Below are 14,992 nucleotides of genomic sequence, written 5' to 3' on the forward strand. Positions count from 1 at the left end.
TAATAGAAAGAATTTGTTCACTCAGACTCATTCTACTGTTTTTCTTCATGATCATAACGTGAGTTGAGTTTGTTGTGTGACTAATGTGACTCGATGTTTCCTTTAAGTTTTGTTCTTTCTTCTATTGATCGTTGTGGATAAATTGTTCATGTCAAGCAAGTGTTGCATCTGTCTTTACTAGGGATGGTCATGATTAATCGATTAATCGATAATTGAATCACTAAGAATTTCATGGATTCCGTTGATTTTAATGGACAAACTGAATGTATGTGTGTGTGTCGTGACCAAACAGGTGTGTACATGTGTCTCTGCATCAGAAGGAGCGAGACACAAACAGTGGGTCAGTCTGTAACGAACCGAAGCACAAATGTGGATTTAACCAGGATTTGTAGAAGAAATTCCACACTTTCCGTTGCGTTGGGACAAGTGTGAGTCCATGTGCACAGTGGATAAAGCAGCACATATGTTTCTGTGTCCAGTGGGAAAAAGTTTTTCCAGGTGAGAGTCGCTCAATGTGGATGACGAGGCCCCGCCCCCCTCCCCCCGTACGCTGTCCTGGTTTTGACAAACACAAATCTGGTCACACTGACCTGTATTCACCTGAGTCATGTCTTTTAATCCAACACAAGTTGAACCACATCAGCGACACAAGAGCTGGAGTTTTATCTTCACTTAGTTTATGTAAATTAGTGATGTGGTTTTAAGTTTTGTTTCTGTGAGATTTGAACAAAACTGAATTAAACACATTATAATGTCAAACAGCTGATGTGGATCTAGAGTCGTTATGTTTATATGTCGTAAAGTTGAATTTATTGATGCAGATTAGTGCAGATAGTCATAATAATGATGATCATTTTAATATAAAAACGTTCATGATTAATCGCTAATCGATCGTTAATTCTTCCGACGATCGATTAAGAACATTTCATCGAATGCCCGTCACTAGTCCGTACTGAACGATGAGTCCGTGTAGTATTTATGGTGCGTGTTCTCCACCCGCTGCTGCTGCAGGAGGGAGCAGGTGCCTCACAGACCTTTGTCTTTACATAATTAAACCCTCACACTGGTGTGTTTGATGTGTTGACAGTGACGATCAGCTGGACGACTCAGACAGTGAAGATCATTCCAGATCAGAGTCTGTAACAGGTAATAGAACGTAACTCATCTGTTTTATTTATGTGAACAGGACTTTGCAGTGACCCACTTCAGGTCAGTGATGTGCTGTGTTTTTGTTTTGTGCCGTTTGACTCAAATAAAGGTTCTGTATTTGAGAAATCAAAAGTTCACAAAGTCCAGTTCATCCAGTTAGTCCAGAAAACCACGATTATGTAATGATCAAAGTCACAGTGGAAGGAAACGCAGTAAAAGTACTGAAGGACTGGACGTACTTTTACATTTGAGGAATCTGTACTCAGAGGTGGGACCTGCGAGTCGTGACTTGGACTCGAGTCAGATTGGAGTCACGATTTTTAGGATTTGAGACTTGACTTGATGAAATGGACTAAGACTTGGGACTTGACTCAGACTTGAGGTCAGTGACTTGAGAAAACCTCTGAAGCACTTTTAAATCTGAATTCTTTCTGTTCTGATCATAATGATTCACACTAAGATCTTGTCAAAAAGAAGACGTTGGAAAAAATTACATTTCTACAACTCTTATATAAACACTCATATGTAAATATATTATGAGTTTTTAAACATAATTTAGCTTTAAAATTCATATAAATGGCAAAAATCTGCTGGTACTTTCGTTTAAAGACTTGAAATGACTTGAAGCTCAAAGCAGACAACTTGGACTTGACTTATGGACCAGTGACTCGAGACTTGACTTGGACTTGTCTGTATTTGACTTGGGACTTGACTCGGACTTGAGGTCAAAGACTTGAGACTTGGAAAACAACGACTTGGTGCCACCTCTGTCTGTACTTGAAGTAAATTTGGAAGAGGAGACTTTTTACTTTTACTTCATGTGAGAGCAGGAGGCTGTACTTTCTACTCCACTAAAGTTTTGAACAGGACTCAAAAGTAAAAGTGTTTTTATTCCAGTTTGAGACCTGCTGAAAAGGCTAACCGTTTATTTATTTTTGCTCAAATTATGAATGTGTTAAAAATAAATAAAAACAGATGGAAAAAAAATATGGATTCAGTTGTTTCTACTGAACAAAGTCTGTATGAAAATCACAAAGTCTGAAGCAAAATCTTTTACTTTTTTACATTTTTAAAGAGGTACTTTAACACTGGTCACATTTACGTGATGATTTTTTATTCTGAATTAATTGTTCTGAATTAAATAGCTTGGAATTAAAATATTCTCCTTGAGTTTACATGAAAATAATAATTCTGAGTTGAGATTTACATATTAAACTCGTTAAATTATGTATTTTTAAGAAGAATAAACAAGAGTTTACATGATTGAGGAATAAATTCATTCGGCTTTAAAATCTGAATGAACCACCCGCTTACTTTGGAATTAATTCCTGATGAAAATGATTATTCAGAATTAAACTTAAGTGTTTACATGGTCTTTTTAAAGTGGAATTAATTTTTTTTTTTCAGAATTAAATCTCTCATTGAAACGTGGCAAATTTTAACTTTTAGATTTTTTCATGTGATTCTTTTTACTGTATTTTTCGGACAATAAGTCGCACTCTTTTTCATGATTTGAGTGAACCTGTGACTTATACTCTGGAGCAACTTATAGTCCTAAAAATACAGTACTCGAGTATTTCTAGTAGCTCAGATATTTGTACTTTTCCTCATCTCATACTCCAGCTCTAACCTAAACCTGTTGTGTCCCTGTGTGTCTGTGTGTGTGTGTGTGTGTGTCTGTGTGTGTCTGTGTGTGTCTGTGTGTGTGTGTGTGTGTGTTGTCCCTCTGTGTGTGTGTGCAGGTCCTCAGTCTCAGTGGGACAGTATGGACGTGCACCTGTCGGTGTCGTCTCTGTCCGTCCTCCAGCAGCCGGAGAAGCTTCAGTGGGAGGTGGTGGCGAGTGTCCTGGAGGACACGGTGAAGGACCTGGAGGAGCTCGGGGCCAATCCCCCGTCTCTGTCCCAGCCCCCGAAACCCCCGGGCCAGGCCAAACCCAAGGACCGCCCCCCGGAGCACCACAACATTCCCTTCCCCTGCCTGTTGGCCGGAGGTCTGCTGAGTTACCGCTCCGCCCCCAACGCCGCGCCCGCCGCCGGCGCCGCCTCCCCGCGCCGCGCCGACGCCCTTCACGACCACGGCGCCATGGACATCGAGAACGCCCAGACCGCCTCCTCGCACGACTCCCAGCCCGCGAGCCCCGCCCCCTCCGGACCCAACGCCCGGCGCTCCGTCCCCGTCCTGCTCCTGTACAGTATCCGCGAAGTGGACGACAAAAGCACGGGACAAGTTTTTACGCAAATGAATAATTTAATGAGTAATCACGAGGAGGGCTTCACCGTGCCGCAGATAATTGAGATGGAGTTCGATTCTCACGAACAGCTCCTCCTGCAGGACCCTCCCATCACCTACATCCAGCAGTTCGCAGACGCGGCGGGGAACTTAACCGCTTTAGACGGACACGTGGACAAATGGAGCACGTTAGCGTCCGCGGCTAACGCCTCCACCCCCTTCCCCAAACCCGGGTCTTTAGTGCAATGCTTACGTTTACCCAAAGCGCTAGAAAACGAAAATCTGTACGTGGATTCCATAACGCCGTGTTACGACGGCGTGCACCTGCTCATCGGACTGCAGCCCAACTGCGGCGCCGAGTCGCTCAGCGCCACCAATCAAGTAGAAGCTTTGAATAATCTGAACAGACTGCACTCGGCTCTGAGCAAGGCGGACAGTTTGCACAACGGCGTGGAGAGCCTTCCCAAAACAGGAAGTCAAACGCAGTTAATATTACCCCCGAGCGACCAGGAGGAGCACCCGCAGAGGCCGCTCTCCCAGGGCGGCGGGTATTTGGCGCTGTACAAACTGAACTACTCCACGCGCATCGTCACTTTAGACGAGGAGCCCGTGAAGCTGCAGCAGATCAGCGACCCGCTCGACGCCATCACCTCTTTAATTCTGTTACCGCCCGACGTGTTGGACAGTCGGGAGGAGGACAGCGAGGAGAGTCAGGACGAGACGCCCAAAAACGGAGCGCCAAAGAGCGGCAAGAGCTCGCCACAGACGCCGCTGGGGCCCGCGGCGAGGAGGGCAGAGGTGGTTATACGATGTTTACACGATATACTGTAGAGCTGATAATCGTCAGGGAGTCTTAAGGCCGTCACACCACAGGAGAGGGATGGGCAGGATTAGTCGACTAATCAATAATTGGTCATTAAGAATTTCATTGACTACATTTATTTTTAATCGACAAACCGAATGTAGGTTTCTGTGCGTAGATACGAAGCTGCGTCTCACACAAACACTGGAGTCGTGTCTCAGTCCCACGTTTCGGTCACATCAGTGTCTGGGGATGATCGGGTTTTCTCAGTATCTCAGTTTGGTCATGGTGCCTGTAGACGCAGAATCACAGCTACTGCAACATAAAGATCTGCTCTAAACCTACACACACACAACACACAACACACACACACACACACACAACACACACACACACACACACACACACACACACACACACACACACACACACACACACACACACACACACACACACACACACACACACACACACACACACACACACACACACACAGAACACACACACACACACACACACACACACACACACACACACACACACACACACACACACAGAACACACACACACACACACACACACACACACACACACACACACACACACACACACACACACACACACACACACACACAGAACACACACACACACACACACACACACACACACACACACACACACACACACACACACACACACACACCATCATCATCATCACACTAACCCTCATATTCCACTGAGTCGTGTCCTTTAGTCCGACAGAAGCTGAACTGCATCAGCGACACAAGGAAAGAGCCGTTTGAATTATTTTCCTCACTTAGTTTATGCAAATGAGTCATGCAGTTTTAAGTTTAGTTTGTGTGAGACTTAAACAAAACTGAATTAAACACATGATGGTGTCAAACAGGCCGATGTGGCTCTAGAGTCGTTCTGTTTATATGATGTAAAGTTGAATTTATTTATGAAGATTAGTAAAAGTAGTAATAATTATGATAGTTTTAATATAAAAATGTTAATGATTAATCGAAAATTAATTTTTAATCCTCCCGACGATCGATTAATGAAATTTCATCGAATGCCCGTCCCTACTCCAGGAGAACTTGCCTGATTTTGGCTGTGGTTTGTTTCTCTGTGAGTTCGAGGAGGCGTTACTCAACTTTGTGTCTTCGTTGTGATTGTGAAGCCGCTGCTCCTCGTGTTTGTGTCGATGCGATGACGAGCTGCTCTTTGCTGCTCTTTGCTGCTCTTTGCTGCTCTTTGCTGCTCTTTGCTGCTCTTTGCTGCTCTTTCAGATCGTCTAGGGCAGAGGTGGGACCTGCGAGTCGGGACTTTAACTCGAGTCAGACTTGAATCACTATTTTTAGGACTTAAGATTTGCTAAAATAGACAAAGACTTGGGACTTGACTCGGACTTGAGGCCTGTGACTTCAGAAGACTTGATGCTCCTCCTTTTTTTATAAAATACTTTTCTCTTTACAGTTGATAAATGTGGTGCTGAATTTTACAGAAACAAACTGGAACATGTCGTTCACACTTCTGTTTGTACTTTGAATGGAACTGAAGTACTGTGATACTCAAAAGTACTACAATAATCCACAGGACAACACAGTACAACACAGTAAAACAGGGAACTACACAGAACATGATCCTTCCATTTAACTGTTATTAAGCTCTCTTAAATCTTAATTCTTTCTATTCTGACATAATAATTTGCACTCAAGACATTTAAAAAAGGAAAAAATTGCATTTCTACAACGACAATTTCTACAACAAATACTTATATATAAATATATCATGCCTTTTTACGTACAATTTAACTTATAAATCATATAAATTGCACAAGTCTAAGATATATTTGGTACTTTTTTGGTTTAAAGACTTGAAATGACTTGAAGCTCAACGCAGATGACTCGGACTTGACTTGGACTTATGTTTGAGGGTCTGGAGTGAATGAATAATGCTGAGTAATGTTCTGTGAAGAGTCTTTGTGACATATATCTGTGAAAAGCTCCATAGAAATAAAGACTTACGGTACTAACTTATGGGCCAGTGACTCAGGACTCGACTTGGACTTGTCTGTCTTTGACTTGGGACTTGACTCGGACTTGAGGTCAAAGACTTGAGACCTGCAAAACATCGAATTGGTCCCACCTCTGGTCTACAGTAAAAAGACAATAAACCAGCGTCAGGGTCAAACAGAGTGACAGACGCAGAAGCACAAGATACAAACTCAGTACAACGAAAATAATTATTCCTCACCAAGTTCAACTGCATTATTTTCATCCACATTATCCAAAAAAATATCCTCCGTAAATAAAGATCCCAGTCCACAAAACGTCTGGGCTGTGACTAAATTTTTTTTGCGTAGTTTAAAAGTAAAAATGTGAGTTTGGTTCGTCACGTGTGTCTGTTTACGTCACATTCTCCTCGTGTTTGTGGTTTTTGCTTTTTGTTGCACGTTTAAAAATCGTTTAAGATCGAAAAATCCTGTAGTGTGTGACGGCCTTTAGTCGATCAAAATGTTTTAATTGACTAATAATTATCTTTAGATGACAGCAGCAGGAGTGAGACTTTAGGGAGTGAGCGGAAGGTTTGGTATATTTTGGTATTTCTCTGTAAAAAGTCAGATTAAATTCACACGTTTAATCTGTCTTTATACAAATCCACTGTTTCCTCGTCCTTTTTCTGCTTAAACAGTAGTTTTAGATGAGCGCCCCCTGCAGGTGTAGAGTTGTGAGTGCACTTTGAGTCAGACACAGAGGAGTTTGGAGTGTTTTACCCACGCCCTTCGCATCGATCTGCAGCTCGTGTCTTTAGTCCAACAGGAGTTCATTCAGTCGACTTCAGGCCTGATACTTTTTAGAAACATAAATAGTTAATGTTGAATTTGAAAACCTTTCACAGTTGATGTTTTGCAGCTGATGATCAACGTTCACTGGGGATGTGATAATGTGAAGTGATAGAGGCACTGCTCTGTCTGGAGCTCCGTTACTCAAGTCAGACTTACAGTAAATTTATTTTATTTCACTTTAAAGAATTTTTGATTTTCTCATTTTGGCCTGATCTGGTGGGACAAAACCTGCTGTAAATACATATGATAAATTACAAGTCTTATCCTGGTTATAAAAGTGTTCTGGATCTGGTATTTTCATGTGCTCAGAAAAACCAGACACTCAGGCCCTGTTCACACTAGTGTGTATGTGAGTATAGATGTGATGGGGACTGTGTGACTCCTGAAAACTCTGATCCTCTGAGCTGGAGTCTCGTCCTTGTTGGACACTGTGTCACTGTGACTCGTTCCTTCTGTTTCTCTGGGTTTGTGACGTCGTCATGTGACGCAGAAAACAGTTTAAACAAACCAGAGACAAACGGAAACAGACGAGATACAAACACTCACACAGAACAGACTCACCATCAGCAGAACACCCCTCTGACACAGAGAGAACACCCCTCTGTCGCAGAGAGAACACCCCTCTGTCGCAGAGAGAACACCCCTGTCAGAGAGAAACACCCCTCTGTCACAGAGAGAAACCCCTCTGTCACAGAGAGAACACCCCTCTGTCACAGAGAGAACACCCCTCTGTCGCAGAGAGAACACCCCTCTGTCGCAGAGAGAACACCCCTCTGTCACAGAGAGAACACCCCTCTGACACAGAGAGAACACCCCTCTGACACAGAGAGAACACCCCTCTGTCGCAGAGAGAACACCCCTCTGTCACAGCGAGAAACACCCCTCTGACACAGAGAGAACACCCCTCTGTCGCAGAGAGAACACCCCTCTGTCACAGAGAGAACACCCCTCTGTCGCAGAGAGAGAACACCCCTCTGACACAGAGAGAACACCCCTCTGACACAGAGAGAACACCCCTCTGTCACAGAGAGAACACCCCTCTGTCACACAGAGAGAACACCCCTCTGTCGCAGAGAGAACACCCCTCTGTCACAGAGAGAACACCCCTCTGTCACAGAGAGAACACCCCTCTGTCACACAGAGAGAACACCCCTCTGTCACACAGAGAGAACACCCCTCTGTCACAGAGAGAACACCCCTCTGTCACACAGAGAGAACACCCCTCTGACACAGAGAGAACACCCCTCTGTCACAGAGAGAACACCCCTCTGTCACAGGGAGAACACCCCTCTGACACAGAGAGAACACCCCTCTGACACAGAGAGAACACCCCTCTGACACAGAGAGAACACCCCTCTGACACAGAGAGAACACCCCTCTGTCACAGGGAGAACACCCCTCTGTCGCAGAGAGAACACCCCTCTGTCGCAGAGAGAACACCCCTCTGACACAGAGAGAACACTCCTCTGTCACAGAGAGAACACCCCTCTGTCACAGAGAGAACACCCCTCTGACACAGAGAGAACACCCCTCTGTCACAGAGAGAACACCCCTCTGTCACACAGAGAGAACACCCCTCTGTCACAGAGAGAACACCCCTCTGTCACAGAGAGAACACCCCTCTGTCACACAGAGAGAACACCCCTCTGTCACACAGAGAGAGAACACCCCTCTGTCACACAGAGAGAACACCCCTCTGTCACACAGAGAGAGAACACCCCTCTGTCGCAGAGAGAACACCCCTCTGACACACAGAGAACACCCCTCTGACACAGAGAGAACACCCCTCTGTCACAGAGAGAACACCCCTCTGTCACAGAGAGAACACCCCTCTGTCGCAGAGAGAACACCCCTCTGTCACAGAGAGAACACCCCTCTGACACAGAGAGAACACCCCTCTGACACAGGGAGAACACTCATATTCCACTGAGTCTCTGTGTCTTTAGTCCAACACAAACTGAACCACATCAGACACAAGAAACAACAGTTTTTTAGCTCTTAGTTTATGTAAATGAGTCATCCTCTTGGTGATATATCGATACTGCAGCCCACGATATCGATACTGTGTCAGCACATTAAACGATACGATATATCGATATTTTTGCACACCACTACTGATGACGTCACACTCGGAGAATTCTGTCCCAAAAGTTTGACACAATTTACACAAACACATTTTTCTGAAACTTTTAACATGATTTCAACAAAATGTTAGTTTTCTTATATTTGTGTTTGTCACATAATAATCTGTTAGTTTGGGCGCAGCTGTGGTAACATGGGGTTAGGGTTAGGTTCTCCAGGTCATGTCATGATTTCCCACCAGGAAGTAAAAATGTAAACCTAAAAACATGGCCAAACTGGAAAAAAAATGTTTGTTTTTTGTTTTGTTTTTAAAGCAAAATCTTAAATATAATTACTGTAGCTGCATTTAACACAAAGTGTGATCCAACCTGTCAGTGGCACTTTAACCAAATCTGTCAAATAACAGATCACGGTTCTGTTCAGGAGTTTGATTTTACACTAAAAGGTGAAAGTGACTCATTGTTTAACAGCACAGATCAGATCAGCCGTTCTTCAGATAAATCACTTCTTACAAGATCAGATTCAAGTCTGACAGAGACTCAGACAGAGCAGTGCCTCCAGTTAGTGTTTATCTCGAGTGGATCCCAGGCTCCTGACGTTCTGTTCTCCTGACGTTCTGTTCTCCTGACGTTCTGATGTTCTCCTGTCGTGATGTTCTCCTGTCGTGATGTTCTCCTGTCGTGATGTTCTCCTGTCGTTCTGTTCTCCTGTCGTGATGTTCTCCTGTCGTGATGTTCTCCTGTCGTGATGTTCTCCTGTCGTGATGTTCTCCTGTCGTGATGTTCTCCTGTCGTTCTGTTCTCCTGTCGTTCTGTTCTCCTGTCGTGACGTTCTCCTGTCGTGACGTTCTCCTGTCGTGACTTTCTCCTGTCGTGATGTTCTCCTGACGTTCTGTTCTCCTGACCTGATGTTCTCCTGTCGTGATGTTCTCCTGTCGTGATGTTCTCCTGACGTGATGTTCTCCTGACGTGATGTTCTCCTGCCGTGATGTTCTCCTGTCGTTCTGTTCTCCTGACGTGATGTTCTCCTGTCGTGACGTTCTCCTGTCGTGACGTTCTCCTGTCGTGACTTTCTCCTGTCGTGATGTTCTCCTGACGTTCTGTTCTCCTGACCTGATGTTCTCCTGTCGTGATGTTCTCGTGTCGTGATGTTTCCTGTCGTGATGTTCTCCTGTCGTGTTCTCTCCTGTCGTTCTGTTCTCCTGTCGTTCTGTTCTCCTGTCGTTCTGTTCTCCTGACGTTCTGTTCTCCTGTCGTGACGTTCTCCTGTCGTGATGTTCTCCTGCCGTGATGTTCCGTAGGTGGTGGGTCTGGGACACTTGGTGGTGACGAGCAGAGCCGGGTTCATCATGATCCTGGACTTGTCGACGCTCGAGGTTCTGGCCAAAGTGGAGCCGCCGAAGAGAGAAGGAGGAACGAGCGACGAGATCGACCCGTTTGTGTCCGTCACCTACTGCTCCGGAACCGACCGCCTCTGCGCCGCCACCAGAGGTCAGACGCGCACCTGTCACACCTGTCACACCTGCCACACCTGTCACACCTGTTCCACCTGCCCCACCTGCCCCACCTGCTCCACCTGCTCCACCTGCCCCACCTGCCCCACCTGCCACACCTGTCACACCTGTCACACCTGCTCCACCTGTCACACCTGCCCACCTGCCACACCTGCCACCTGCCCCACCTGCCACACCTGTCACACCTGTCACACCTGCCACACCTGCCCACCTGCCACACCTGTCCACACCTGCCACACCTGCCACACCTGTCCACCTGTGCACACCTGCCACACCTGTCACACACCTGTCACACCTGCCCCACCTGCCACACCTGTCCACACCTGCCCCACCTGCCCACCTGTCACACCTGCCCACCTGCCCCACCTGTCACACCTGCCACCACCTGCCACCACCTGTCCACCACCTGTCACACCTGCCACACCTGTCCACACCTGCCCCACCTGCCCCACCTGCCCCACCTGCCCCACACCTGTCCACACCTGTCACACCTGTCACACCTGCCCCACCTGTCACACCTGTCACACCTGTCCCACCTGCCACACCTGCCACACCTGCCACACCTGCCACACCTGCCACACCTGGCCCAAAACTGAACCAAAAAGTCCAATGAGAAGAAGAATCAGAACCAAAGAAAACGACACCAAACAAAACAGAGAAAGACGAGGAACAAAAATAAAAAAGAGGCAAAGACGGAGATTTTACACAATTACACAAATAATTTTTATTACAGTCTTATAATTTTCTTATTTTATTTGGTATTTTGATTTATAATTTTGTGCTTGATGTTTTAAAAGTGTTCTGGAACTGTGTGACTAAATCCATTCCATACAGAACTTTAGGACTTTTTTGTAAATAATTTTTTTGTTTTGTTCTTTTGGCTTCATGTGTCTGTTGATTATTTTTCCACACTCACTCGTGCGTTTGTGTGTTTGTGTGTTTGTGTGTTTGTGCGTTTGTGTTTGTGTGTTTGTGTGTTTGTGCAGGTGGGGAGCTTCACTTCCTTCAGATCGGAGGAGTGTGCGACGATGTGGACGATGGAGACATGTTTATCGACGGCCCCCTAACCAAAGGCTCAGAGGTTCTACTGGAGGGAGCCAAGCCCTGCTCCAACCCCTCCAGCCCCGGCATCATAGGTGACTGAACGGGGACTGAACCGGGACTGAACCGGGACTGAACCGGGACTGAACCAAATAATCTTGAAAATAAGAGACTAAAGATTCCTCAGACAAGAATCACTCCAAATAAACTTCAGAGGGTCAGAGAGAAGAAACAACTAGAGTCTGTGCACCATTGGTTCTTTTGAATTTCAATTAAGAACAAAAAAACAATAAAATGGGAAAACAGTTTAATAAATTTTTCCGTTTTAGTGTCCAAAAAAAAACAGATCTGGACCTCTATTTCCAATATTTAATTTAAAGTTTATTTCTGATAAGACCAATCAAAACAGTCATTTTAATGTTGATATTTTATTCTCTGTGATTTATATGAAGTTCTGCTGAAGGACGAACCTGAAAAATCCTCGCAGTTTTGTGGACAAACATGTTTCTTCTTTTATAATGACACGTTTAGAAAGTCACTGTTGATCCATGACGAAAAACAGGAAGCAGCGATAAACTCTCCTTTTGATAAGTTGACTTCAGAGAACTATGATAAACATAATTTTTATTATAGATCCATGGTTGACATTGAATTCACAGGCGGCACTGAGCAGCAGAACTTCATATAAAACAGAGAATAAAATATCAAAATTAAAACAGGCACCGAGACTGTTTTTTGATTGGTGTGATTTAAAATAAACTTTAAATTAAATATTAAAAATGAAGATCCAAATCAATTTTTTGTTTGACACTAAAACGGAAAAATTAAATAACAAACCAATGGTACACGGACCAACTAGAACACGGAGAAAGATCAGAGGAGTTGATTTTTCAGAATTAGGTTTGATTTAAACGCGGACGTTGTTCTAAACTGTCCTAACTCTGTTCTTCTTCTTCTTCTTCTTCTCCTCCGTCAGGCGTGGACCTTCTGGTGGAGCAGCCTCTGACCGCAGACTGCCTCATGTCCCTGGTGGAGCTGACGCGCTTCGAGACGCTCACGCCCAGGTTCTCGGCCACGGTGCCCCCCTGCTGGGTGGAGGTGCAACAGGAGCAGCAGCAGAGGAGACACCCCCAACACCTGCACCAACAGCATCACGGAGACGCCGCCCAGCACACGCGCACCTGGAAACTACAGAGCGACAGGTACGAAAAACACCTGAGTATAAACACACGCGCACCTGGAAACTACAGAGCGACAGGTACGAAAAACACCTGAGTATAAACACACGCGCACCTGGAAACTACAGAGCGACAGGTACGAAAAACACCTGAGTATAAACACACGCGCACCTGGAAACTACAGAGCGACAGGTACGAAAAACACCTGAGTATAAACACACGCGCACCTGGAAACTACAGAGCGACAGGTACGAAAAACACCTGAGTATAAACACACGCGCACCTGGAAACTACAGAGCGACAGGTACGAAGAGTTTAGGACAGAGTTTAGGGACAGGGTTTAGGGACAGGGTTTAGGGACAGGGTTTAGGGACAGGGTTTAGGGACAGAGTTTAGGGACAGGGTTTAGGGACAGGGTTTAGGGACAGGGTTTAGGGACAGGTTTAGGGACAGGGTTTAGGGACAGGGTTTAGGGACAGGGTTTAGGGACAGAGTTTAGGGACAGAGTTTAGGACAGAGTTTAGGACAGAGTTTAGGGACAGAGTTTAGGGACAGAGTTTAGGGACAGAGTTTAGGACAGGGTTTAGGGACAGAGTTTAGGGACAGAGTTTAGGACAGGGTTTAGGGACAGAGTTTGGGACAGAGTTTAGGGACAGGGTTTGGGGACAGGGTTTGGGGACAGGGTTTAGGGACAGAGTTTGGGACAGAGTTTAGGGACAGGGTTTGGGGACAGGGTTTGGGGACAGGGTTTGGGGACAGGGTTTGGGGACAGGGTTTGGGGACAGGGTTTAGGGACAGAGTTTAGGGACAGAGTTTAGGGACAGGGTTTGGGGACAGGGTTTGGGGACAGGGTTTGGGGACAGGGTTTGGGGACAGGGTTTGGGGACAGGGTTTAGGGACAGAGTTTAGGGACAGAGTTCAGACTGCGTTCGGCTCCAGTTTAGTCCTGGTTTGGTTCTAGTTCTACTGTGAAGAGTTTCTGTCTGAGTTTTATATTATAGTATTTTATATTATATATGTATTAAAATGTTCTAACCTTTCCCTTCTCCTCTCCCCTCGCTTTTCCTCTCTTCCTCCCCGTCTCCCCCTCTCTCCTCCCTCTCTCCTCCCTCTCTCCTCTCTCCTCTCTCCTCTCTCCTCTCCTCCTCTCTCCTCCTCCCTCCTCCGTCTCCGTCTCCTCGTGTGCAGTTCGAGTTGGGATGAACATGTTCTGGAGCTGGTTCTGCCTAAGGCCTGTATGGTGGGACACGTGGACTTTAAATTTGTGCTGAACTCAAACATCGTGAACATTCCTCAGATTCAGGTCACTCTGCTCAAGAACAAAGCTCCGGGGCTCGGCAAAGTCAGCGGTGAGAACACAACGCAACAAAACCCTGTCACCTTCACTTCAAACCGGAGACTCCTCTGTCCATATTTATTTATCCTTTTGATATGTTTTAAACCCACTGAGCTTTAACTCTTTCCCCCTGGACGCCGACAAGGAACAACCCATACATATGTTACTAGTTCTACCCATAGAGCATAACTGCATAAAAGAAAACACACTTCCACGAGTGATTATAAATGATTTTTACACTCATGAACTTAATTGTAACACAGACATATTTGTATCTCTGGAAACTTTAGACTCTGAACTATTCATTTCTGGATGTTTAAATGTGATGCAACTCATTTATAGGTGTATAACAGCTCACTGAACATGAGAGTTTACCTGGTCAGGTGCAAACTCGAAAACAAAAAACTACATTCAGCATCTGATATCTGCAGGTTCTGAGTACTATATTCATAAAAAAATATATATATATATATACTTTGTCAAAGTATTTAAACAGATTTTATATCACCAGATACAGTAGAGCCAAGTGTGCACCTGTTTTTACCTGTTGTTCACCTGTGTGCACCCAATTAATTTTTTTTCCATTTAACTTATTCAACTCATTTAGCTTATTCAACTTATTTTATTTATTCAACTCATTTAGCTTATTCAACTAATTTAGCTTATTATAATATAATAATAATAAAAACTCTTCCCCGTCAGTGTGTGTCCAGTATTTGTCATCTTGGCTATTTTCTCGAGTGCAGAGCTCCGCATAAACGTTTTTTCTGTAGCGATTCTGTTATACATCGCATCTTGGAAAAAAAGACT

General features: G+C 45.0%; 1 protein-coding gene across 1 annotated transcript in view; it reads left to right on the forward strand.

Annotated features, from left to right (window-relative positions):
* Positions 1–14,992, forward strand: part of birc6 (baculoviral IAP repeat containing 6) — a 156,375-nt gene that overhangs the window by 22,097 nt on the left and 119,286 nt on the right. The window contains 6 exon segments of the mRNA XM_055162377.1: positions 1,088–1,146; positions 2,892–4,177; positions 10,415–10,604; positions 11,614–11,763; positions 12,645–12,870; positions 14,035–14,195. Of these exon segments, the coding sequence (XP_055018352.1) occupies positions 1,088–1,146; positions 2,892–4,177; positions 10,415–10,604; positions 11,614–11,763; positions 12,645–12,870; positions 14,035–14,195 (2,072 nt within the window).

This window comes from Boleophthalmus pectinirostris, unplaced genomic scaffold (assembly GCF_026225935.1).
Source record: "Boleophthalmus pectinirostris isolate CB_2022bp ecotype Guang Dong unplaced genomic scaffold, ASM2622593v1 HiC_scaffold_5, whole genome shotgun sequence".
NCBI lineage: Eukaryota > Metazoa > Chordata > Actinopteri > Gobiiformes > Gobiidae > Boleophthalmus > Boleophthalmus pectinirostris.